This window comes from Hemiscyllium ocellatum, chromosome 29 (assembly GCF_020745735.1).
Source record: "Hemiscyllium ocellatum isolate sHemOce1 chromosome 29, sHemOce1.pat.X.cur, whole genome shotgun sequence".
NCBI classification, from domain to species: domain Eukaryota; kingdom Metazoa; phylum Chordata; class Chondrichthyes; order Orectolobiformes; family Hemiscylliidae; genus Hemiscyllium; species Hemiscyllium ocellatum.
In genome coordinates, this window is record NC_083429.1 from 35,615,184 (window position 1) to 35,636,737 (window position 21,554).

At 37.1% G+C, this 21,554-nt stretch overlaps 2 protein-coding genes across 3 annotated transcripts in view; one reads left to right on the forward strand and one right to left on the reverse strand.

Moving 5' to 3' along the window:
* The window catches only part of jam3b (junctional adhesion molecule 3b), a 78,547-nt gene extending 72,312 nt beyond the window's left edge, over window positions 1–6,235 (forward strand). The window contains exons 9-10 of the mRNA XM_060846738.1: window positions 3,046–3,109; window positions 3,562–6,235. Coding sequence (XP_060702721.1) covers window positions 3,046–3,109; window positions 3,562–3,597 — 100 coding nt within the window. The 3' untranslated portion in view covers window positions 3,598–6,235. The remainder of the gene's footprint in view (window positions 1–3,045; window positions 3,110–3,561) is intronic.
* A 625-nt stretch (window positions 6,236–6,860) lies between these two features.
* Window positions 6,861–21,554, reverse strand: part of ncapd3 (non-SMC condensin II complex, subunit D3) — a 76,854-nt gene continuing 62,160 nt past the window's right edge. For both annotated transcript variants that reach the window (XM_060846881.1, XM_060846880.1), the window contains exons 28-35: window positions 20,391–20,501; window positions 18,631–18,807; window positions 16,890–17,074; window positions 15,962–16,122; window positions 14,912–15,001; window positions 12,977–13,048; window positions 10,374–10,434; window positions 6,861–8,669 (exon numbers count right to left, since the gene is read on the reverse strand). In XM_060846881.1, the coding sequence (XP_060702864.1) occupies window positions 8,558–8,669; window positions 10,374–10,434; window positions 12,977–13,048; window positions 14,912–15,001; window positions 15,962–16,122; window positions 16,890–17,074; window positions 18,631–18,807; window positions 20,391–20,501 (969 nt within the window). In that variant the 3' untranslated portion in view covers window positions 6,861–8,557. The remainder of the gene's footprint in view (window positions 8,670–10,373; window positions 10,435–12,976; window positions 13,049–14,911; window positions 15,002–15,961; window positions 16,123–16,889; window positions 17,075–18,630; window positions 18,808–20,390; window positions 20,502–21,554) is intronic.

The following is a 21,554-nucleotide window of genomic DNA, read 5'->3' on the forward strand; positions in this document are numbered from 1 at the left end:
ACCATCCCTAATCAGTCCTTTCCAAATACATGTACATCATGTCCCTCGGGATTCCTTCCAGGCTCACTGGTCTATAGTTCCCTGGCTTGTCCTTACCACCTTTCTTAAACAGTGGTACCACGTTAGCCAACCTCCAGTCTTCTAGCATCTCACCTGTGACTATCGATGACACAAATATCTCAGCAAGAGGTCCAGCAATCACTTCTCTAGCTTCCCACAGAGATCAAGGGTACACCTGATCAGGTCCTGGGGATTTATCCACCTTTATGCATTTCAATACACCATCTATTTCCCTGCAGTCTGTATCTTCCATATCCTTTTCCACAGTAAATACTGATTGTTTAGTATCTTCCCCCATTTTCTGCAGCTCCACTCCCTAGTTACCCTTTTGTCCTTAGTATATTTGTAAAGACCCTTTGGATTCTCCTTAATTCTATTTGCCAAAGCTTTCTCGTGTCACCTTTTCTGCCCTCTTGATTTCCCTCTTAAGTACACTCCTACTGCCTTGATAATCTGCTAAGGATTCACTCGATCTATCCTGTCTATATCTTACATATCCTTCATTCTTTTTCTTAAGCAAACCCTCAATTTCTTGAGTCACTCAGCGTTGTCTATACCTGACACAAATATACTTTCTCTGGATTCTCTCATTTCTGAAGGTTCCCCATTTTCCAGCAGTCTGTTTGCCTGCGAACATCCGTCCCCAATCAGCTTTGAAAGTTCTTTCCTAATACTGTCAAAATTGGCCTCTGTCCAATTTAGAAGTTCAACTTTTAGATCTGGTCTATTCCTTTTCCATCACTATTTTAAAATGAATAGAATTATGGTCGCTGGCCCCAAAGTGCTCCCCCACTGACTCCTCAGTCACCTGCCCTGCCTTATTTCCCAAGAGTAGGTTGGTTTTGCACCTTCTCTTGTAGATACATCCTCATGCTGAATCATAAAATTGTCTTGTACACACTTAAGGAATTCCTCTCCTTCTAAACCCTTAACACGATGGCAGTCCCAGTCTATGTTTCGAAAGTTAAAATCCCTTACCATAACAACCCTATTATCCTTACAGTTAGCTAAGATCTCCTTACAAGTTTGTTTCTCAATTTCCCTCTGACTATTAGAGGTTCTATAGTACAATCCCAACAAGGTCATCATTTCTTTCTTATTTCTCCATTCCACCCAAATAATTTCCCTGGATGTATTTCCTTCAGCACAGCTGTAATGCTATCCCTTATCAAAAATGCTACTCCCCCTCCTCTCTTGCCTCCCTTTCTAGCCTTCCTGTAGCATTTGTATCCTGGAACATTAAGCTGTCAGCCCTGCCCATCCCAGAGCCACGTTTCTGTAATTGCAATGATATCCCAGTCCCATGTTCCTAACCATGTCCTGAGCTCATCTCCAGTATATTAGTCCCCTTCCAATTTAGGTACAATCCGACCTCCTTGTACAGGTCACTTCGACCCCAAAAGAGATTCCAATGATCCAAAAATGTGAATCCTTCACCCGTACACCAGCTCCTCAGCCATGCATTCATCTGTTCTATTCTCCTATTCCTGCCCTTGCTCGTAGCACAGGGAATATTCCAGATATTACCACTCTAGAGGACCTCCTTTTTAAATTCCTGCCTAAGTCTCCCCCTTCAGAATCTCAATCCTTTCCCTTCCGATGTCGTTGGTTCCAATGTGGACAATGACCTCTTGCTGGCCCCTCTCCCCCTTGATAACATTCTGCACCCTTTCTGAGACATCCTTGATCCTGGCACCAGGGAAGCAACACACCATTCTGATTTTTTGCTGCAGAAACATCTGTCTGTACCTCAGACTAGACAATCCCCTAACACAATTTATCTCTTGGAACCTGCTGTACCCCTTGTTACATTAGAGCTAGTCTCAATATCAGAAACTTTGGATTCTCAGGGGAACATTCCTCATTGCTTCTAACTGTCTCTCCAACCAATCCATTCGATCTGATATGATCCGCAGTAAACTCCCACCATCTAAGTATATATCATTGCAAAGGCCATTTTTGCTCCTTCACAATCTACAGACCCAGAAAATAAGTCTTATTCCTCTACAAAACACTACCCCAGGTTAGATTAATAGTTATGGCTTTTATTTTAAGTTTAATCAAGAGACATATCTCAAAAAACATACAATCAAGAAAGAACCCATTCTACTCAACTGTAGACTTTTTGTAGGCCACTTAAAACAATTAACTTATCTAATGCTGTGCTGTGAAATTCACTGTTAATTTTCCCATATGCACTCAGTGTCTAATCTCATTTTCCAGCACATCTAAATACTGTTTAAATATCATAAGGGTCTCTGCACCTACATTAACAGATAGTGAGTCTGTCACCAACCTCTAGGTGAAAAAGTTTTTCCTCCCATCTCGCAACTGACTGTGTGGAGTTTGCACATTCTCCCTGTGTTTGCGTGAGTTTCCTCCGAGTGCTCCAGTTTCCTCCCACAGTCCAAAAACGTGCAGGTTAGGTGAATTGGCCATGCTAAATTGCCTGGGGTGTTAGGGGTGAGTGGGTTGCGCTTTGGCAGGTCGATGTGGACTTGTTGGGCTGAAGGGCCTGTTTCCACACTAAGTCATCTAATCTCTATAAATCTTCTGCCCTGGTTATTGATCCCTCCGTCCAGGGGTAATGTTTCTTTCTGTCTACTTTGTGCACTTATTATTTTATATATCTCAATCTTGTCCTGTCTCAATCTCTTCTGCTTCAACAAAAACAAAATCAATCTGTCCAATCTTTCCTGAAAGCTTAAAGTCTCTAGCCCAGACAACATCCTGGTAATTCTCAGCATCCTCTTCAGTTCTATAACATCCTTCCTGTAATGTGGATCCCAAACCATACATGAGACAACCAACCAACATTTTATATAGTTCCAACATAACCTCTCTGCTAACTAACCCTCAACTAATAAAGACAAGTATACATTTATTAACTTTTTTTAAGCTAAGCATTGTAAATTTAAGTGTTTTAATAATTACTGGGCCTGAGTAATGCAACCATACAAAATCAAGCATTTTTAAAAATTTCAGTTACCAGGCCTCTTCAAAAGCAGATGATGTTGACTATGTCAGATCAAATCCTGTGGACAATGAGGTAAGATTTCATCAACGCAAATTTGCTCCAACATGATTAGAAATAGCACCTCAGATTTGTCAAAGTGTAAACTTTTAATACATGTATTGGCTGTAAAGCAGTTACAGTGCCAACACCTGAAGCATTTTTGCTAAAGCTCAACATTTCTATAATGTGGAGTTGCCCAAGGATGCAAACATCACATTAGAGAAAAATCGACTGTACATGAATATTAAACAGTTAAAAATTGTTGGCAGACAAGGGGTTGATGTACTGAGACAACGTCATCATTTTAGATATTTGAAAAGGGCATATTCGGATCTTAATCCTAAAGTTCTACTGATAATAGATCAGCTGGTGTGCTTGTTTAATGAAACGTGTTTAAGAGTTCACTGATCCGAACTAAGTGAGCTTCTGGTCTATGGAAATTTTTTTGCACACACTATGTAACTTTCCCCATTCCTCTATTATAGGGAGATTTCCGACACAAATCATCCTTTGTTATCTAAAATGGGAGAAGACCAGAGAACTGAAGACAACAGACACACTTTGTAAAGGAGCTTAAACCAATAGTGAATTTAAATATTTATGTATGGGTCACAAATCTATAAAAGGTTAATATCCAGAGACTTGCAACAATATGACTTTTTGCCAAAGCTGTTGACCACTATTTGCTGCCACTAAATTTAATTTACATTTTTGATATCAAAAGTTGTCTTGGTGCTGGTAACAAGGTTCCCTAATTATCTGCTGTTGTAATATAAGGCTAAAGCCCCAGTATCAGATTCTGAAAAAAATTATATATACATGAAAGGCCAAGAAGCAGTATACTTTATCAGTTATATCACAATTCAAATAATAGACTCAAATCATTGTTTTGTTCTGAGATTGTATTTTCCTGTATTTAGTTCAAGGTTTTGAAAATCAGAATTGCTTGTGAATAATATCTAAGTTGATGAGTACTTTTTTTTAGATATCTCTCCAGATCCTGTATTCATTTGAAATCAAAGTTTATTTAATGGAAACTTGTGCAGAAAGTGTAAAAGTATTCAAAATATTGTTAATTCATTAAACTAGAGCTCTGCATTAACAAGCAAACTACTAAGAAATTACTCAAGGTAAAAATAGAAATCTATAAGGCGATCATCGGTCAAACTATTTCAAAGATTGAGGTTTTCAATACTCGCTTCTTAGTGTTGAAATGTTAAGCCAACAAAATTACTTGATGGCTTTTTTTAAAACGTAAAGTCAAAAAAAAACTATTAAATAAACTTTGAAGAAAGGGTATTGAAAAATGCCAACGTTTAAATCAATTTTTTTTCAGCAGACCTGCAAATTCAAATGAATGAGTAGAACGGTAAACAAAACCTTTTTACAACTGAGGAACATGGGAAAGTTTTGCACTTGTAACATTCCCACTCTGACCCAAAAAAACACAATTCAGGCCAGTATTTATTTTATCAGGGATTTTTACTATTTAACCACTTGATTAGTAGCAAACGTTTTCAGTTTTGGAGACACAATCAAAGAGATGATCTTTCGCTATTCTTTGAATTTAAAATTTGTCTCACTTACTCTTAACTCAAAGACTTAAAGCTTGTTAGACCCAAATGACCAAATTAAATACAGCTTTGAACTTTTCCATTCAAACAACTATAAACGATCAATCAAAAGGGCAGTTTGAATTTTACAAAATAGGAAGAAGGGTTGCTCCCAAAAAAGAACTTTTTTTTGCAGTCTTAGCTATATAATACAAACTAAGCATTAAAAAGCAAGTCCTACATTTATATAGCACCTTGACAACCAACAAGTGTCATCTTTTATTGTGCAGGAAGTCGATGGGCAGTTAAGATTCCATACAAAAAAGTGAGAAACCAAGTAATAATTTTGCAATATTAGGGGATTGATACATTTGTCATGATTAGGAGACCTTGTTTTTCTATGAATACTGTCACAGGATCTTCAATGTTTACCTGGATCGGTAAACAGCCTTGATTCAACCGAACCTCTTAGTGAGAGTATGCAGCGTTATCAAAGTGCCAATTTAGATTCTGAGACTTGAACCAGCACCTTTTTGCTTACTCAAGTCTTTAACACATGCACAGTATTAATGATAAAACAAAATGGATCTGGTGGCGTCAGAGTCCACTGATTTGCATTTTATAATTTAATATTTCTAAATGTTCTTACTTTTACAAAAATAATATCAATAAACATGTCAAAACCTTGATTCCTAACTTGCACACTTTTTGTAAAATGATAGTGATGTGTATATTTTAGATGCATTTATACTACAGCTATACTTGTGTAAAGTTTCTCTCTTTTGGGGGCTAGAGATCATTAAGTGAAATTTTGAAGAATTCAAATCTATTGTGGCATGCTTAATTCACTTCACTGAAGCTTGCAAGTACAGATGTTGAACTTCATTCCAACTTAAAGGCAGCCCCAAACCAGTTTCATTTTGTCTAGTCCTCATAGTAAATCTATGATGGGCTCTGTGCATGTGTAGATTATACCCCAACAGTCCACCCCCAAGAAGTTGCTTCAGTTTGTTCATTTTTTAAACAAATCATGCAGCCCAATGATTTTCATAAATGTGAAACCATCCTCAATTCTCCGTTCAATTTTGATGTATCCAAAAAGGAAACATGCTATTCCTTCCAAAGGTTTGTTCAATTAATTTATAGTATAAAGGGAGCAGAGTAATCCTGGACACTTTGTATATATCAATATTGATAACTCTGGCTTTAATCTATACTATAGGTTGTATTAGAAATGCATATCATACTAGTTAAACACTTCTGTATGGAATCTAATGTAAAATTTGAAGTGATTAGAAATATAGGAACTGTTTTTGTGGATTTCATAATCGAGAGAAAACGTACTAATTTTGTCTGACCTGACCTAACATGATTTGGTTGTTTCAGAAGACAGGGATTGCATTTTATAGTTCAATACTGTGTGATTTTCAGATATTGGGGAAAAAAAAAATCACTGAACATTAAGTGTTTCCTTATTTTTTGTTATTGCACTGGAGTTAGTATATTTTGTTAAAAATGTTGTTTTATATTCTGTAATGCTGAGCTATGTGTTCTTATTAACAAGTTGACAAACTTTTGAGGAATAAATATCACTTTTGGATTGTAATCTTACTGGATTATCTTTAGTAGATATTTTGTACACTATTCCAGCTTCATTACACAATTATTTATTAAATAGAATCATTAAGAAATAATGTTTATATATTAGCATTATATATTGTGAGTAGAATATTTATTCATTCATCTACTAAAAATGGCATTGGACCTTATTTTGAATGGAAAGCCTGGCATGTAGGATTTATGTACAAGTATAATTTTATTGTGAAGTTGATTTGTGAACCCGATTTGTGAACCCTTTGATAGGTGAAGACATACCATCTGCTGGAGTGGTACTAACTAACATTTTAAAATACCTTCTCTGCACCCCTGGGTTTTACAGCCAGTTGTAAGTGGAGAAAACTACATGCTTGTGAACAGCAAAAGAATCAGGCACTTTAAATACATAAATGTGCAGGAATTAAATTCAAGTAAATGTGGCAGATAGTCAATCTCTAAATTTCCAAGTTTTTTGAAGTAAAATAAAATTTCCGCAAAACATTATAGTTCCTTGATACCAAGTACATTTGTATCAAAACAGGGTTTAAATCTCACATTCTGGGTTTCTTTGAGTATTGTGAATAAGAAATAAACAAGTATTGACATTAGTTTTAAAATTTTTAATATTCCTACATTTTCACTACTGTCATAGCTGTACAAAACATTTAATTTAACTGCATATTCTATTTAAATGTGAAACACTGACAATTCAAATGATGCAACTCAACAGCCTCTCAATTTCTGGTTTGACTTAATTCATTTAAACATCTGGTACAAACACAGCTGTAGGATAACAAACTTTTAATTCGGTTTTTAATGTAGCTTTGCGTAACCTCAGGGATGTAAATAATCCTTCAGTCAAATATCTTGTAGATATCTATTTGAAACAGCACTGATTTATCAAGCCTACTACTTCAATCCTACTGCTGGGATTTTGCTGAGTAGCTTCAGTAGTTTTCACCATATTGCTGAAAGGGCGGGCAAGTTTACTACATGCAAAATTCCATTCGAAACTGTTATCCAAAACTGAAATTTTCTTTGCTACTATACTTTACAGATTCTAACTAACCTTTGTAAAATTTCTCTTGAACACCATTCTTTTATATTTGATTGAGCATTACTTGCATCAATTATTCAGGTATATAGGCAGAGCTTCAGATCCCAGCTGCTTACTCTGCAGTCTACCTACCTGTACTTATCAAACGGTTGCTGGGTAGTGAACAATAAAGTTTCCACTTCTTTGCAATTATCTCAAGTAAACCACGTAGTAGTATTTACTTTACTTAACCACCTAGTAATTATGCTGAACGTCCTTTGGGTCCCAAGAGAAAAAAAATGTTTTGATAGTTATTAAACTGAAGCACTAGTTCAACAGTAGATCTGAAACCAACGAAATAACTAGTTCCAACCTTCAGTACACAGCACCACCATGTGGTACAATTAGGTAATTCAAATATTTGTCAGTTCTTCACTGTTCTTGCTGTTTGCAAAAAGAATTTGTATACACACACACTATCACTTTTAATTGTAAATCTCAATGAGAATAAAGGATTGTTTAAACCACCAATCTGTATAAATCTTAATGTACAGAAACTGAATGGTTTCCTCAGAGGCATCCCAGTACATAGACATCATCATACATTGAAAAAGCAAATATTACATTTACAATATTAATTACATAATTAAAGAATTTAAAGTCACTCAGCCTTTGGCCTTGTTTATTTAGCATAAAATTTGTTGTATATTGATTATTTTGTCACCATCTCTTTTTCATTGTTCTTCAGAATGTGACAATCATATGACATATGAAGTAAATTTGTAATAGGACAGATTCATTGGATCGTTTGAACCCATTTTTAAAACTAACTTCTAGTTTTACACATTCATGTGGGACTTCCCAAAGCAGACTGGAGTAATCTTGAAGGAGTCAAAGCAGGACTCGTACAGAAGTTCTGTTAAGATGTTTTAATACCCCAAAGGTGGTATAAACCTGCTAGGAAAACAAGTTTTTGTATTTCAGCTTAATTTGAATTCCCCTTGTAGCCTTGAGAATCCAGTGGATTCACCAGAAGAATAGTAATACTAAGTATGCAGGACAGCTTTTAGTGGCTTATTAGAATTGTAACTTTTCATTAGGCTGAGAAGTAACTAGGGAATCTGTAAAAGTAATTAACAAATGTTTTCAGTTCGCTGTATATTTTGGGAAAAGGGGTTTAAGAAATTAACTAAAAAGGTGTCCACTGAAATGTCTTTACCTTGAAGTAATTCTTTGAGCTTGTTCTCTAACTATACAAAATTCTCAAAAGTACACAACTGTACAATATAAATTTCTTTAGTTTGAAGGCCTGAGGGGATATTTCTTCTGTGATCTTGTTCGGCCTTGGATTTGATTTGTGTTCCTGGTAGCTGGTGACTTCACATTCCACTGACGGGGATGAGGAACTCTAAGGGAACAGATACATACATTTTGTACATTATGAAACAAAGACTTACAAAAACAGTGAGCAATGAGTCAGTTTTTTTCAATAAAAAAGTTGTGACAATTTGTCTTATAAATATTATTCTTTAGCAGCTTTAATCACTGATCTATTCGAAAGGATCATGAGTGATTATGGACAAACAAGGTTTTCTTGTTTTTTTTTCATCCTGAGTAGACCAGAGTATACCCCCTTAATATGCAGAATATTTTTGGCATTAGCTGAAAACTGGGGGATCAGGAAGGAGGATATGAATTGGTAGAAATTCTTAAAATAGATTTCTAGGATAAGTCAAGAAATGTTAGAGATGCAGCCTCTTTTGTTTACTATACTTGCAAATTAATTACCATGAAGTAATGACTGCCATTAATTTAATGCTAAGTTTAAGTGCCAGAGAAACTGACACAGTAATAAATAATCACATTAAATGTCTGTAGCCAGTTTAGTTCTTTCAGCTTGTCTTGTCATTAGTTTCCAGATTTTGTTTAATCTCATCATACCTTCTGTTGCTGCAGTATTTGCATGTAAATGTGAATTTATGTGTAACTCAGAACGGGCAGATAGCATGTTTCACTATGTTAACAGCAAGGGAATAAGTTATCTAAAAATGCTATGCCTTCAAATGACACTAAGGCTTTTAATTCTTTACCTTTGAAAAATCCTTCAGAGTCAGATTTCTTATGTATATTATACAGGGGACTTGGATATGAGCAAGGTATAGTTAATAAGTTTGCAAATGACACCAAAATTGGAGGTGTAGTGGACAGCAAAGGGTGTTACCTCAGATTACAACAGGATCTGGACCAGATGGGCCAATGGACTGAGAAAGGGCAGATGTAGTTTAATTCAGATAAATGCGAGATGCTGCGTTTTGGAAAAGTAAATCTTAGCAGGACTTAATGGTAAGGTACTAGGGAGTGTTGCTGAACAAAGAGACCTTGGAGTGCAGGTTCATAGCTCCTTGAAAGTGGAGTCGCAGGTAGATAGGATAGTGAAGGCAGCGTTTGGTATGCTTTCCTTTATTGGCCAGCGTATTGAGTACAAGAGCTGGGAGGTCATGTTGCGGCTGTACAGGACATTGGTTAGGCCATTGTTGGAATATTGTGTGCAATTCTGGTCTCCTTCCTATCGGAAAGATGTTGTGAAACTTGAAAGGGTTCAGAAAAGACTTACAAGGTTGTCGCCAGGGTTGGAGGATCTGAGCTACAGGGAGAGGCTGAACAAGCTGGGGCTGTCTTCCCTGGAGCATCGGAGGCTGAGGGGTAACCATATTTTACAAAATTGAGAGGCATGGATAGGATGAATAGACAGTTTTTTCCCTGGGGTCGGGGAGTCCAGAACTAGAGGGCATAGGTTTAGGGTGAGAGGGGAAAGATATAAAAAGTTGCCCCTTAGGTCTCTCTCCACGTAGAGGGTGGTACATGTATGGAATGAGCTGCCAGAGGATGTGGTGGAGTCTGTTACAATTGCAACACTTAAGAGGCATTTGGATGGGTATGTGAATAGGAAGGGTTTGGAGGAATACGGGCCGGGTACTGGCAGATGGGACTAGATTGGGTTAGGATATCTGGTCAGTATGGACGGGTTGGACCGAAGGGTCTGTTTCCATGCTGTACATCTCTATGACTCTATCAATGGCTGAATACTGCATTCTAGTGTTTAGTTACTTACGGTTTATCTGGAGACATTAGACACAGCATGCTTTTCTCCTCCTCCTGTGCATGTTCCTCATCTGTTGTGTTTAAAAAAAGGCCAATCACTTATTTCTCAGTTAGATAGCAATATCATAAAATAATGTAATTACAATTTAAATCTTCATAGTCATATTTAATTATTCCAGAGATTCATTGTGCATGTGCACTCAAGAACATCCAACATGACTAGTTTTCAGTAAAAGAATTTTGCTGTTAATATTATTCCTTTAACACCTGATTTTTAAAAATAATGCTGTAAACACTATTCTGTAAGTTCCTTATCTGAGGCCAGTTTCCAGTTAATTAAAAAAAACTCTACACTTTACTTCCAAAATAGGACTTTCAAATTTGAAAATTCTGAAGTGTATATTATTCATTAATGATTTTTTGGAAAAATATTTTTCACAGTTCCTACTATTTAAGTTATAAGACCATAAGACATAGGAGTGGAAGTAAGGCCATTCGGCCGATTGAGTCCACTCCGCCATTCAATCATTGCTGATGGGCATTTCAACTCCACTTACCAGCGTTCTCCCCGTAGCCCTTAATTCCTCAAGACAACAAGAATCTATCAATCTCGGCCTTGAAGACATTTAGTGTCCCAGCCTCCACTGCACTCTGTGGCAATGAATTCCACAGGCCCACCACACTCTGGCTGAAGAAATGTCTCCGCATTTCTGTTCTGAATTGACCCCCTCTAATTCTAAGGCTGTGTCCACGGGTCCTAGTCTCCTCGCCTAATGGAAACAATTTCCTAGTGTCCACCCTTTCCAGGCCATGTATTATCTTGTACGTCTCTATTAAGTCTCCCCATAATCTTCTAAACTCCAACGAATACAATCCCAGGATCCTCAGCCGTTCCTCATATGTTGGACCTGCTATTCCAGGGATCATCCATGTGAATCTCCGCTGGACACATTCCAGTACCAGTATGTCCTTCCTGAGGTGTGGGGACCAAAACTGGACACAGTACTCCAAATGGGGCCTAACCAGAGCTTTTATAAAGTCTCAATAGCACATCTCTGTTTTTATATTACAACCCTCTTGAGATAAGAGGCAACATTGCATTCTGTGGCTTATCATATCATAAGCCACAGAACATAATATAAAATCATGATAAATAGTAAGTGGCCAGCAACAAAGTACAGCTACATAATCCTTTATCCAAAACCCTTGGGGCCAGCTGGTTTTTGGAATTTTTGGGTTTTGGAATAAGTGACAGGTTAACAGTGAAATTTTTAAAAATCTTACTGAATAGCAGATGCGCCTATGAGTACCACAAGCTCAGACAGAATTGATGCCCCAACATCACATCTGAGTGACATGGGTCAAATGGGTGTGGAATCGGGTTAACTGTTTGCATACCAACCAACCTTGTTATGGAGGAATAAAAACTTTGGATTTCAGATAAAGGACTGTGTACCTGTATAACAAATCTGAAAAGTCTCTATCCAAATTACAAACAAATTTATTTTAAACCATAGTTATTCCTTCTAATGTTTTATTTCCAAACAGGGCTGGATCTCAATGCATGTATTCAGTTTAGCTTGTCTCGTTCCAGATATCAAGGGCCAAATGTTACTATCAATCAACAGCAAAGTGATGGCACTTCTTGCTGACCTCAGGTTGCCCACTTAGTGAGTGCAGTGGCATGAATTTCACTTTACTGATGTTAGTTTCATTCTGCCAAAATAACGATGGGTATAAGAGGTAGTGGCTGAAATTGCTTTCCCAAAAAAAAAGAGAATTTAACATTCCATCCAGGGCTGAAGAGCTGTTCATTAGTATACTATTAAGAACCCAAATACACCACTACCTATACTCAAACAGTAAATTTAATCACTTGCAAAAATTTTGATACTTGGTTGCAAAAACTTCAGCTTTTCAGATTACCTTAGCTCATTTTTGTCATTACCAATACTCCTCCCCGTTGTGAATCTCTGCCACACTTGTTCTTCTCTCATTCAAATCAGAAAAATTGCTACAAAATCTGAATCAGCTTTTCACTGCTAGATTCAGAATCTTGACGGATAATAAGGTGGAGTTGGCATTTCAAAAGACCCAGCATGGGCTTTAATCTGTTGAAAGTATTACCCATGAAAAATGTCAACCTTCTCCGTGAATATATGGTGATTCAATAAGGTGCCATTCTTTTTCCCAAAGGAGACTAATACTTGAAAGTGGAGTTCATTCATTCAAGAGATGCAAGACTTGAATCATAACAGGAAGAACAGGAATCTCAAACAACAATGTTGAAATTATGACAGCAACTTCTGCTATCTACATGTAGTTAGGACAACAGAGACAGCCTAGACTTTGTGGTTGGAACAACCACAGAACTATCAGCAATCTTTATTAGAGATTTTGTAAAAGGCTAATGTACAGCTGAAAAATATTCCAGAAGGCTAAAATGGTTTACATGTCACTCTAGCTGGCTTACATACTGAAACGAACAACAAATATTTTTCAGAAGTAGAATCCTATATTAAATATACAAATTACAAAAAAAGGTAGGTACAAAAGAAACTGCTTGATATTTTAGTTGCAAGTTAAAATGCAACAGGCACACTGCAAACTCACATTTTTCAGATGGCGTTTGTGTTATACTGATGTAACTGACTCCTGCAGCAAAGGTCACATTATCAATTGTTCCTGAAAGAAAACAGACTAATTAGTTACTACAGAAGTATACTTATTACTGGTATACAGTTGTACTATTTTAATTTGATACTAGATTTTCTTTGGAAGCTGGGCATATTTTTGACTGAGTATAGAACAAATTATAAGTTTAAAATCTGATTGAAGATTTGTAGCTCGGGTATCCGTTGTTGTGGTATCACTGACACCCGGAAGCGGCAAGAACAAACCACTATAAATACCGGAAGAAACATCAAAGCAGCGCTTCACACGAGGCTCCAACAGCACTGATGATGTTCCCTAGCCAGGGAACGAAACGTTTGCAGCAAAAACTTCCAGCTCGGCGAGCAGAACCACAACAACAGATTATAAGGCTGTTTATGCATTGATGCCAAACCTAACAGGATTGCAAATAAGGTTTTATTCCATACTGAACTCTCAGCACTTATATCTAGTTCCCCAAATGAATTGTATTATCCAGCCAACTTTCTTGTAGGATCAATCATTTTCAGGAAAGATGACATCAGTTCAAATCTGTACTAACAATCCATTTTCATCCCCAACCCAATTATAACAAGAATTATTTGGACATTCTGGAATTTAGTTATGGGGAAAGAAATAAAGGATAAAGTAGAAAATGGCAATTGGAAGATTTAGACTGTGCACAGCACTTAAGTCTTTTAAATATTGGTTTCTAAATAGTTCCAAGTGAGAAGTGGTGACAAGGATGTGGATCAATTGAGATTCACAGCACCACCTACTGGTAGAAAAACAAATTGGGCACTGAGCAAAATCAAAATCTTTTTGCAGAAATTTTAAATCCGACAAGGTTTGAAATCAGTGTTGCTCATAGCATTACAATGAACCTCTCCAGCGGCTAGCAAGGCAGCAGAATTGATGCATTTTCCTACTGAAGTACTTTACTAACTCTGCCATGGATTCTGAAGCTTATGAGAGGAAATATTCAAAGGACAACAGGGAAGTTCTCATGGCCCATCTAAAATCCATCCCTCACTCACAGTAAAATTATATGGTCATTTATCTCTCTGCTGCTTATGAAGCCTCAGCTTCCTAACCTCAAAAGGTCTTTCAGATGTCCTGGGTTACGAAAGTTATTTTTCCACAACAGAGTTAATGTTTTTAAATATCACAATTTTAATTAGATATGAATCAAAATTCAGTAAACCAATTAATTCAATTTGTACTTTGAGAAGAATTTTATAAAATATACAATCTAGGTAGATTGCCATAATCTGATTGCTGCAAACATTAATTTCTACAGATTCTTCCAATGTCATCAGTATTGCTGCAACTAAGAGGCCTGACTTTTCTTTCAGCCATTGAACTTGGAAGAGAATTTTCCCAACAAATTCAACTTATCTGCAAGTAGAAATTTTAACTCAAACCCAATTAGTATGTTCTATCGCACAGTTCCTTCTTGTGTAGTATTTTTACAGCACTTCTGCAAACTCAATGCTGTGTTCAGTGTTTCATTTGAAATGCACAAATATTCATTGTCAACTGTACATTTCAAAATCATAATTCAGTACTGAATTGTTGGAGGAGGCACAAATCAAGTTTCAGTACAAGTATGGATCTGGCTGGGATATTGGGTAGATGCCTGAATAGTATGACCACCAGGACACTATCAGAATGCCAATCACCAAAAGTGGCACTTCTCTACTGCAGAGAAAGTTGGAGGTGAAGGTTTTAAATATTTTCAGGGCAGAAATAAATTCTGGCCTAACAAGGGTTACTGGGTTAGGTGGGAAAGTGTAGAGAGGTCACAGTTCACCATTTATTGAATTGCAAGCAGGTTAGTGCAGTCAAATGACCTGCTCTTGCTCCTAATTTATACAGGACTGTAACCACACTTACGATCAGGAGTACTGACAGCTCGTCCAACCACAGATGAATTAGCAGACAAAGCTTCTGATCTTGTACGCTGTCCTGAGTCCTGGAATGAAACTTCACAAAGAGAATACTAGTTAAACAAGTGTGAAGAGAGTGTTTATTTTAACATTAAAGCCTAAACATTTAGCTACGATATTCAAGTTTATGTACCCTCACTGAATGCTTGGCATTACAGAAGGTAAATGTTTGTCCAAGTAAAATAACCCTTGAATTTACAAAAAAAAAGCCAACAGATTTCCATAAATCTTATTAATAGTCTAAATTTAATGAAATTACAGCACTGAATGGCAATAGCAATTTACAAGTGAGGAAAATCACACAAAGCCAACACTGCTGTGCCAGCTCCTGGCAAGGGCAATCTAAAACAATTCGCACTCTGCTGTCTCCCCATAAACATCAAAGATTTGTCCAATCTATTCCTGAAAAATACAGTGTGCCCTACTCACTTATTGTCCTCGGCAAAACACTTCATACCGTACCAACCTTGAGCATGAAGAAATTAGAAATTGAATTCCAATTTCTTAAGGAATTTCAATCTGATGACTCCTGATCAGTGACACAGCAAACCCCCACCCCTCCCTAACCAAACCTAAAGTCTGAGGTAAAGAAATCAACTCTGCTGTCTCTATTGGTATCTAAAAGAGCAACTAATTTTTGTTGCGAAGTTTGGACCTGGGCTCTTTCTAGTCAGTTATCCACAGTATCACCTGGAGGTGCATTCATTCGCTATCCTGGCAGTCTATAATCTCCTAGGTCTGTGGCTTCATTAAATAATCTTGAGCACAAAGGATACAGAAATGCCATTTTAACATATTGTATTATTTTAAAACTGCTTATTTTACACAAAACAAAAATCTGTACTCATAGGATATCAATTTTAGGCATTTAAAATACCCTGTTTCATAACTAAAACTACAGTTAGGAAAACTGCATATTTTTGAAAAAGGATTCATTATCACACATCAGAAATTTAATTAAATTAACATAAGTGCCATCACTAAAAAACTGTCCTACCAACAGAACCATCATGTCCAACAGCCGGTCTTTGTTCTATGTTACTGTTTCCGATGGAAGATGACGGAATCCACCCAGAGCTGCTTTTGCGTTTCTTCTTATCCAATTCTGCTGCCTTCCTTGCAGAATTCAGAATAGCCACTGAACTCAGTGACACCGATCTGTAATGCACAGATGTACATAACTTCAGTTTTTTAAATATGTATAGCCCAGGCTGTATTTTAGTTCATTCTCAGTTTGATAGAGAATAAAATTTTAGACAAAGTTGGTAAAACTTTGGTGAAGCTGCAACTGACACCAACGGATGCTTTTCTGCATTTATAGTCTTCTTCCAGATCCTATATTCTGTTGTGTGAAAACCAAAAGAACTGCTATGCCCCAATCAGAAAAGGGTCAGTAGACCTGGAATATTAACTCTGCTGGAAAAACCCAGCAGGTCTGGCAGCATCCATGGAGAAAAAGCCGTTTGGTTTTTTTTGTTTAGTTTGCACTAGCATGATACTCCAGATGAATATCTCATGTACATTTCACTGGAATTGCTTTTCACATGTAAGCAATAGTTAAATGTCAACATCCAATGACACATTTGAGCATTTAAAATAGCTCATTACAACAATGGCTGTTTTTTTGGGGGGGCATACCCTGTGTATTGAATTAGATATTAAACTTTTATTCGTTTTATTGGGTAACTGTAGTTCAGAGTTAAATGTCAGGATATAAGAACACTAAATTGCAAGAAGTATCAGTTCATCATTCAATTCAATAAAACTATGAAACACCAAATTCATTATCCATTCAAAACCAAAAGCACAAATAGCAGCCACTTTTGTTTCATGGCAGTTACACATTAGTGGTAGTTCTGAGGCAGTGGTCCATCAGAAAATGATAAAAAAAACATGCTATAAAGAGGATAATTGAGTTTTTCTACCTAGGTTTTGTGAATTTAGGCATTTTCAGCATTCCAGCTTTCGGAGTAATAAATCCACATGAAGCCAAAGTGGGTGTCTTCTGCGGAGATGTTGTAGGTTGGGCTGTCTTCAAACCTAAAGGAGACGGTGCTTCGCTGCCAGTCTGTGCATCAGACATCGCTGCAGGTGAAACTCTGGGTGATAACTTAAAAAAAGGTACAAAATAAAAAGTGAAATTGGGTTTTGACATTTAAGGCATACATAAACATGGTTTTTTCTCACAACACTGGTAATATCCTAGTGGTCATATTACTTCTGTATTTCTGAGGGAAGCATTCACAGAAACTTACGGCTTTAGTCTACTACTGACCTTTTCAGTCCTTTACTGCTGCACTGTCATTAAATTTAAAAAATGGGGATGATTTGACTGTAGTCTCATCTCCATAAGATACAAGAGCAGAGTGCTCTGGTACGTTTCTCAACCCTATTTTCCGGTCTTCTCCCCATATCCCTTGATCCTCTTACTAATCAAGAACCTAATGTTGTCTTAAAGAAGCTCAGTGACTTGGCCTCCATAGCATTCTGATGCAATGAATTTCACAGACTCACTATCCGCTGACTGAAGAAAATATTCCTTATCTCGTTCTAAAAGGTCAATCCTTCACTTGGGACTATGCGTGCATGTCCTAGTATCCTCTAGTAGTGGAAACATCATCTCCATGTCCATTCTGTCCAGGCCTCAATATCCTATACATTTCAATAAAACCTCCCTCCCTTCAACCTTCTAAACTGGATAGAGTATCAACCCAGATTCCTCAATGGCTCCTCATACAACAAACCCTTGATTCCAAGGATCATTTTTGTGAATCTCCCCTGGGCCCCCCTCCAATGGAGCATTTATTTCCTTCGATATAGAACCCAAAACCGCTCATAATATTCCAAACTCAGTCTGACCAGAACTTTATATGGCCTCAGCACTACACTGCTCCACTTGTATTACAGCTGTCTCAAAATGAATGCTAACATTGCATTTGCCTTCCTAAATACTGATGGTAACTGTACTAACCTCAAGAGTCCTGAACCAGGACTCCCAAGTCCTTTTGTGCTTCAGATTTCTAAACCTTTCCCCAGTTAGAAAATAGTCTACGCCACATTCTCCCCACTAAAGTGCATAACCCCATGCTTTCTTCATTCTATTCCATCTGCCACTACTTTGTCCATTCTCTTTGTCTGTCCAAGTTCTTCTGCAACCTCCCACTTCCTCAACACTATCCACTTACCGGTCTCTCTCATAACCTTTACACCCATCAAAAAAAAATCTATCTAGCTCCACCTTGAATAAATTCAATTACCCATTTTTTCTGAGACAAAGGCTAAATTACCCAGAGGAAAAAAAATATCCATTATAATGTTAAAATGAAACCTCATTCTTAATTTGCTCTTAAACGCTCACAAAAGGAGATCAAATTTTCACACAGTTTTCCAACTGTGGTCTCACCAAAGCACTGCACAGCAGTCAAAACATCCTTACACAACATTTCTATTACAATTAATGCCAATATTCCATTTGCCTTTAGATATAGAAACATTAATTCAAAAATTTTATTGTGAAACAGAAAGAAATAGTTCTTGTACAGAGGCACAATGGAAAGCTGGAGTAAACTGATGTAGATTTGTGATGACAATCTACAGCTCTGTAGTGCAAAGCATTCCAAGATATTTTATGGAAGTGTAATCAAATAACAACCAGCTGAGACGTACTACAGTTGTGCTTGTTGGGTTTGCCATTTCCAGTGCAGTTGGCAGATTTTGTCTTTCCTCTTCCTCCCTAACAAGCTGTTCTTCATATTTTTTTAGATCATATTCCAATTCAGCTGCCAGTTGTTTATCAACAGCAAAGAAATCCTTGACCTCATTTCGATAATCCTGCATTACTTCCTGCAGAAATTGAAAATGAACACTGTATTAAAAGACAAAATCTTCCTTTATCTCTATCACAGTGAAACGTGTGCAGGTGCTGAGCTTTGCATGCTTGCAGAAGCCCACGTGTGCTGTTTCCTTAGTAGTCCGACTTTCAGAGGAAGGCTCCAAGGAAATGTAAAACATGATCCTTAAAGAGGGAATCTTATCAACGCCCCAATTCCATTTTCATCTCAGCAGTCAACAGCATGTGCAGAACCAGAGAAAGATATCATGTTCCTAATCACTGAGTTTGGAGTGTGGACACATCCAGCAACAAAAAAAATCATTTCAGATTTGTGTAGCAACGTTATAAAACAGATTAGGCATGTGAAAGGAACTTCAAATCACAGAAGAAAGCAGGTAGTTTGACAGGCCAAACTCCTGTTTCTCATACATTAGATTTTTCAAAGGTAGCCTCAAACAGGCATTTGGTTGCTGGATCAGTGTGTGGTCACCTTCCTCCAATTGCTGGTTTTCCAAAGCCTTAAAAAACCTACTCTGCACTGTAAACCATTAAATGAAAAATTTTAATAAAGCTTGAAGCTCATATCCTTATTGAAATATTATCTAGTGTTAGCTGTGGTCCAGTTGTTAGCAATATCGCCTTAGAGTAAAAGATATCCAGTTTCAATTCCACTGCAGGGCTTGAGCACAAAAACCAAGACTGAAAGATCACTGCACAGTTGGACTCACCAAATTTCAAAGCCACATTTGTTTACTGAGGGGTTTGTTAAAGATTCCCAAGGCACCATCTCAAAGAAAATTAGGGCTAGTTCATCCTGTGTCAAAATTTATCCCCCAATTTGTATCACAAAAGAACACATCATCTAGTCATTCCACATTATTGTCTGTAGGACTGTGCTAAGTGCAAATTTGGCTATATTACAACAGCAAGCATACTTTATAAATACTTAAAACATAAACTCCATATGTTAGCGATCTGATACAGAAACAAATTGCTGAAACTCAGCAGGTCTGCGGGAAGACAGCTAAGTAATGTTTTGAGACTAGTGAGTCTTCATCTGTTCTGAAGGACAGTGGGCATGAAAGGGCTATACAAATATAAATACATAGTTTTTATTTCCTTTTAAAATTATTGACCCCTCAAGAGTTAATGAACTGCAACACACTTCCAATTTTTTTTGTATTTTAACCCTTTAGCCACCCACCATTTAAAATTAGCCCTTTAATGTTAGCATAACACCTTGTGGCCATGTACAGAAATAGCCTAAAACAGTAAAAAACAGCCGCAAACGTATGCCAGTCTAATCCTGAACAGTACCCTCAACAACAGAATTACAAATGGATCTACATTATATGCCTTACATCAAAGGTTTTTTTCTCAGGTGCCAATTCATATTGCCCAATATTCTACTTCTATTAGAAATGGAAGAGCTTTCTGTAAATGTTTTAAAAAGATCATCCAGGTCATAATTACAATCCATGCATCTATTAATTTATTCAATGTCCACAGTTCTAGATTTATTGTTTCAGAGTGTCAGGACATTCAGGAAATAAGAATAGTGCATGAACAACAATTTCCAACAGCGGTCTCTTACACGCAAGTAATGCATGAGATCCTTTAATGCCGGGAGATGTTTCTGTTCCAGTTGATTCTTTAAGGATGTTACAATAGGGATGATGTTTTCTACAAAATTCTTCTTTTGCACCTGTAAACAAAAAAGCAGTTGTTTTGAGTCTTCAATAAACAAACTAATTTTCATCTTTCAATAGATTGTTTACCAAAAATGAAAAGTTTGTAGATACTTATAAATAAATGGAATATATGTCAGCTAAATGTATGTCTTGTTGATTTATAGAGTCATATACCATAAAAATTGGCTCTTTGGCCCAAACTACAGTAATCGGCATGGTAGCTCAGTGGTTAGCACTGCTACCTCACAATGCCAGGAACCCGGGTTCAATTCCCACCTCGGGCAACTGTCTGTTTGGGTTTCCTCTGGGTGCTCTGGTTTCCTCCCACAATCCAAAGATGTGCAGGTTAGGTGATTTGACCATGCTAAATTGTCCATAGTATTCAGGAACTTATAGGTTATGTGCATTAGTCTGGGGTAAATATAAAATAGGGGAATGGGTCTGGGTGGGTTACTCTACGGAGGGTTGGTGTAGACTTGTTGGGGCAGAGGGCCTGTTTCCACACTAGGGATTCTATGATTCTATCCCATTTAACGACACTTGGTCCATAAAGCATGCTTTCATTGCCATAACCTGACAGCATTTGTCCAGTGTTTTTTCTTCAGTTCCATCACTTGGTGAATTAGACTTTTCTACCTCATTTATATTTTAGCATTTCAGTTCTTCAAAATTATGCTATGAAATTAAACTGGTTTTCATTTTGAAATTGAAAACCTGTGTTTGTTTTCTGAATATCTCAGCAAATTTATCCAGTAAGCAGCTAAACGGTTAGGAAGCTAAAGGCTTGGTCTGCTCTGTAATCTGTGTCAGGAAAGTACAACAATAAGTGTTCCACAATAGTTCTGGCATTGATCATTATCCAGTGACAAATATTGGTAGTAGGCACGTGCATTTCAGATCAGAACAGGATGAGGCTTCACTACAATGTCCCTATGATAAATAAGGCGCCAAAATTCACTGCCAAAGATTAGACACAAATATAGGACATGCTAAGCCAGCTGATGAGGCAAATAAAAAATACATTTGATTAACTAGGTGACAACAGCAATTTAAATCTTGTTATTGCA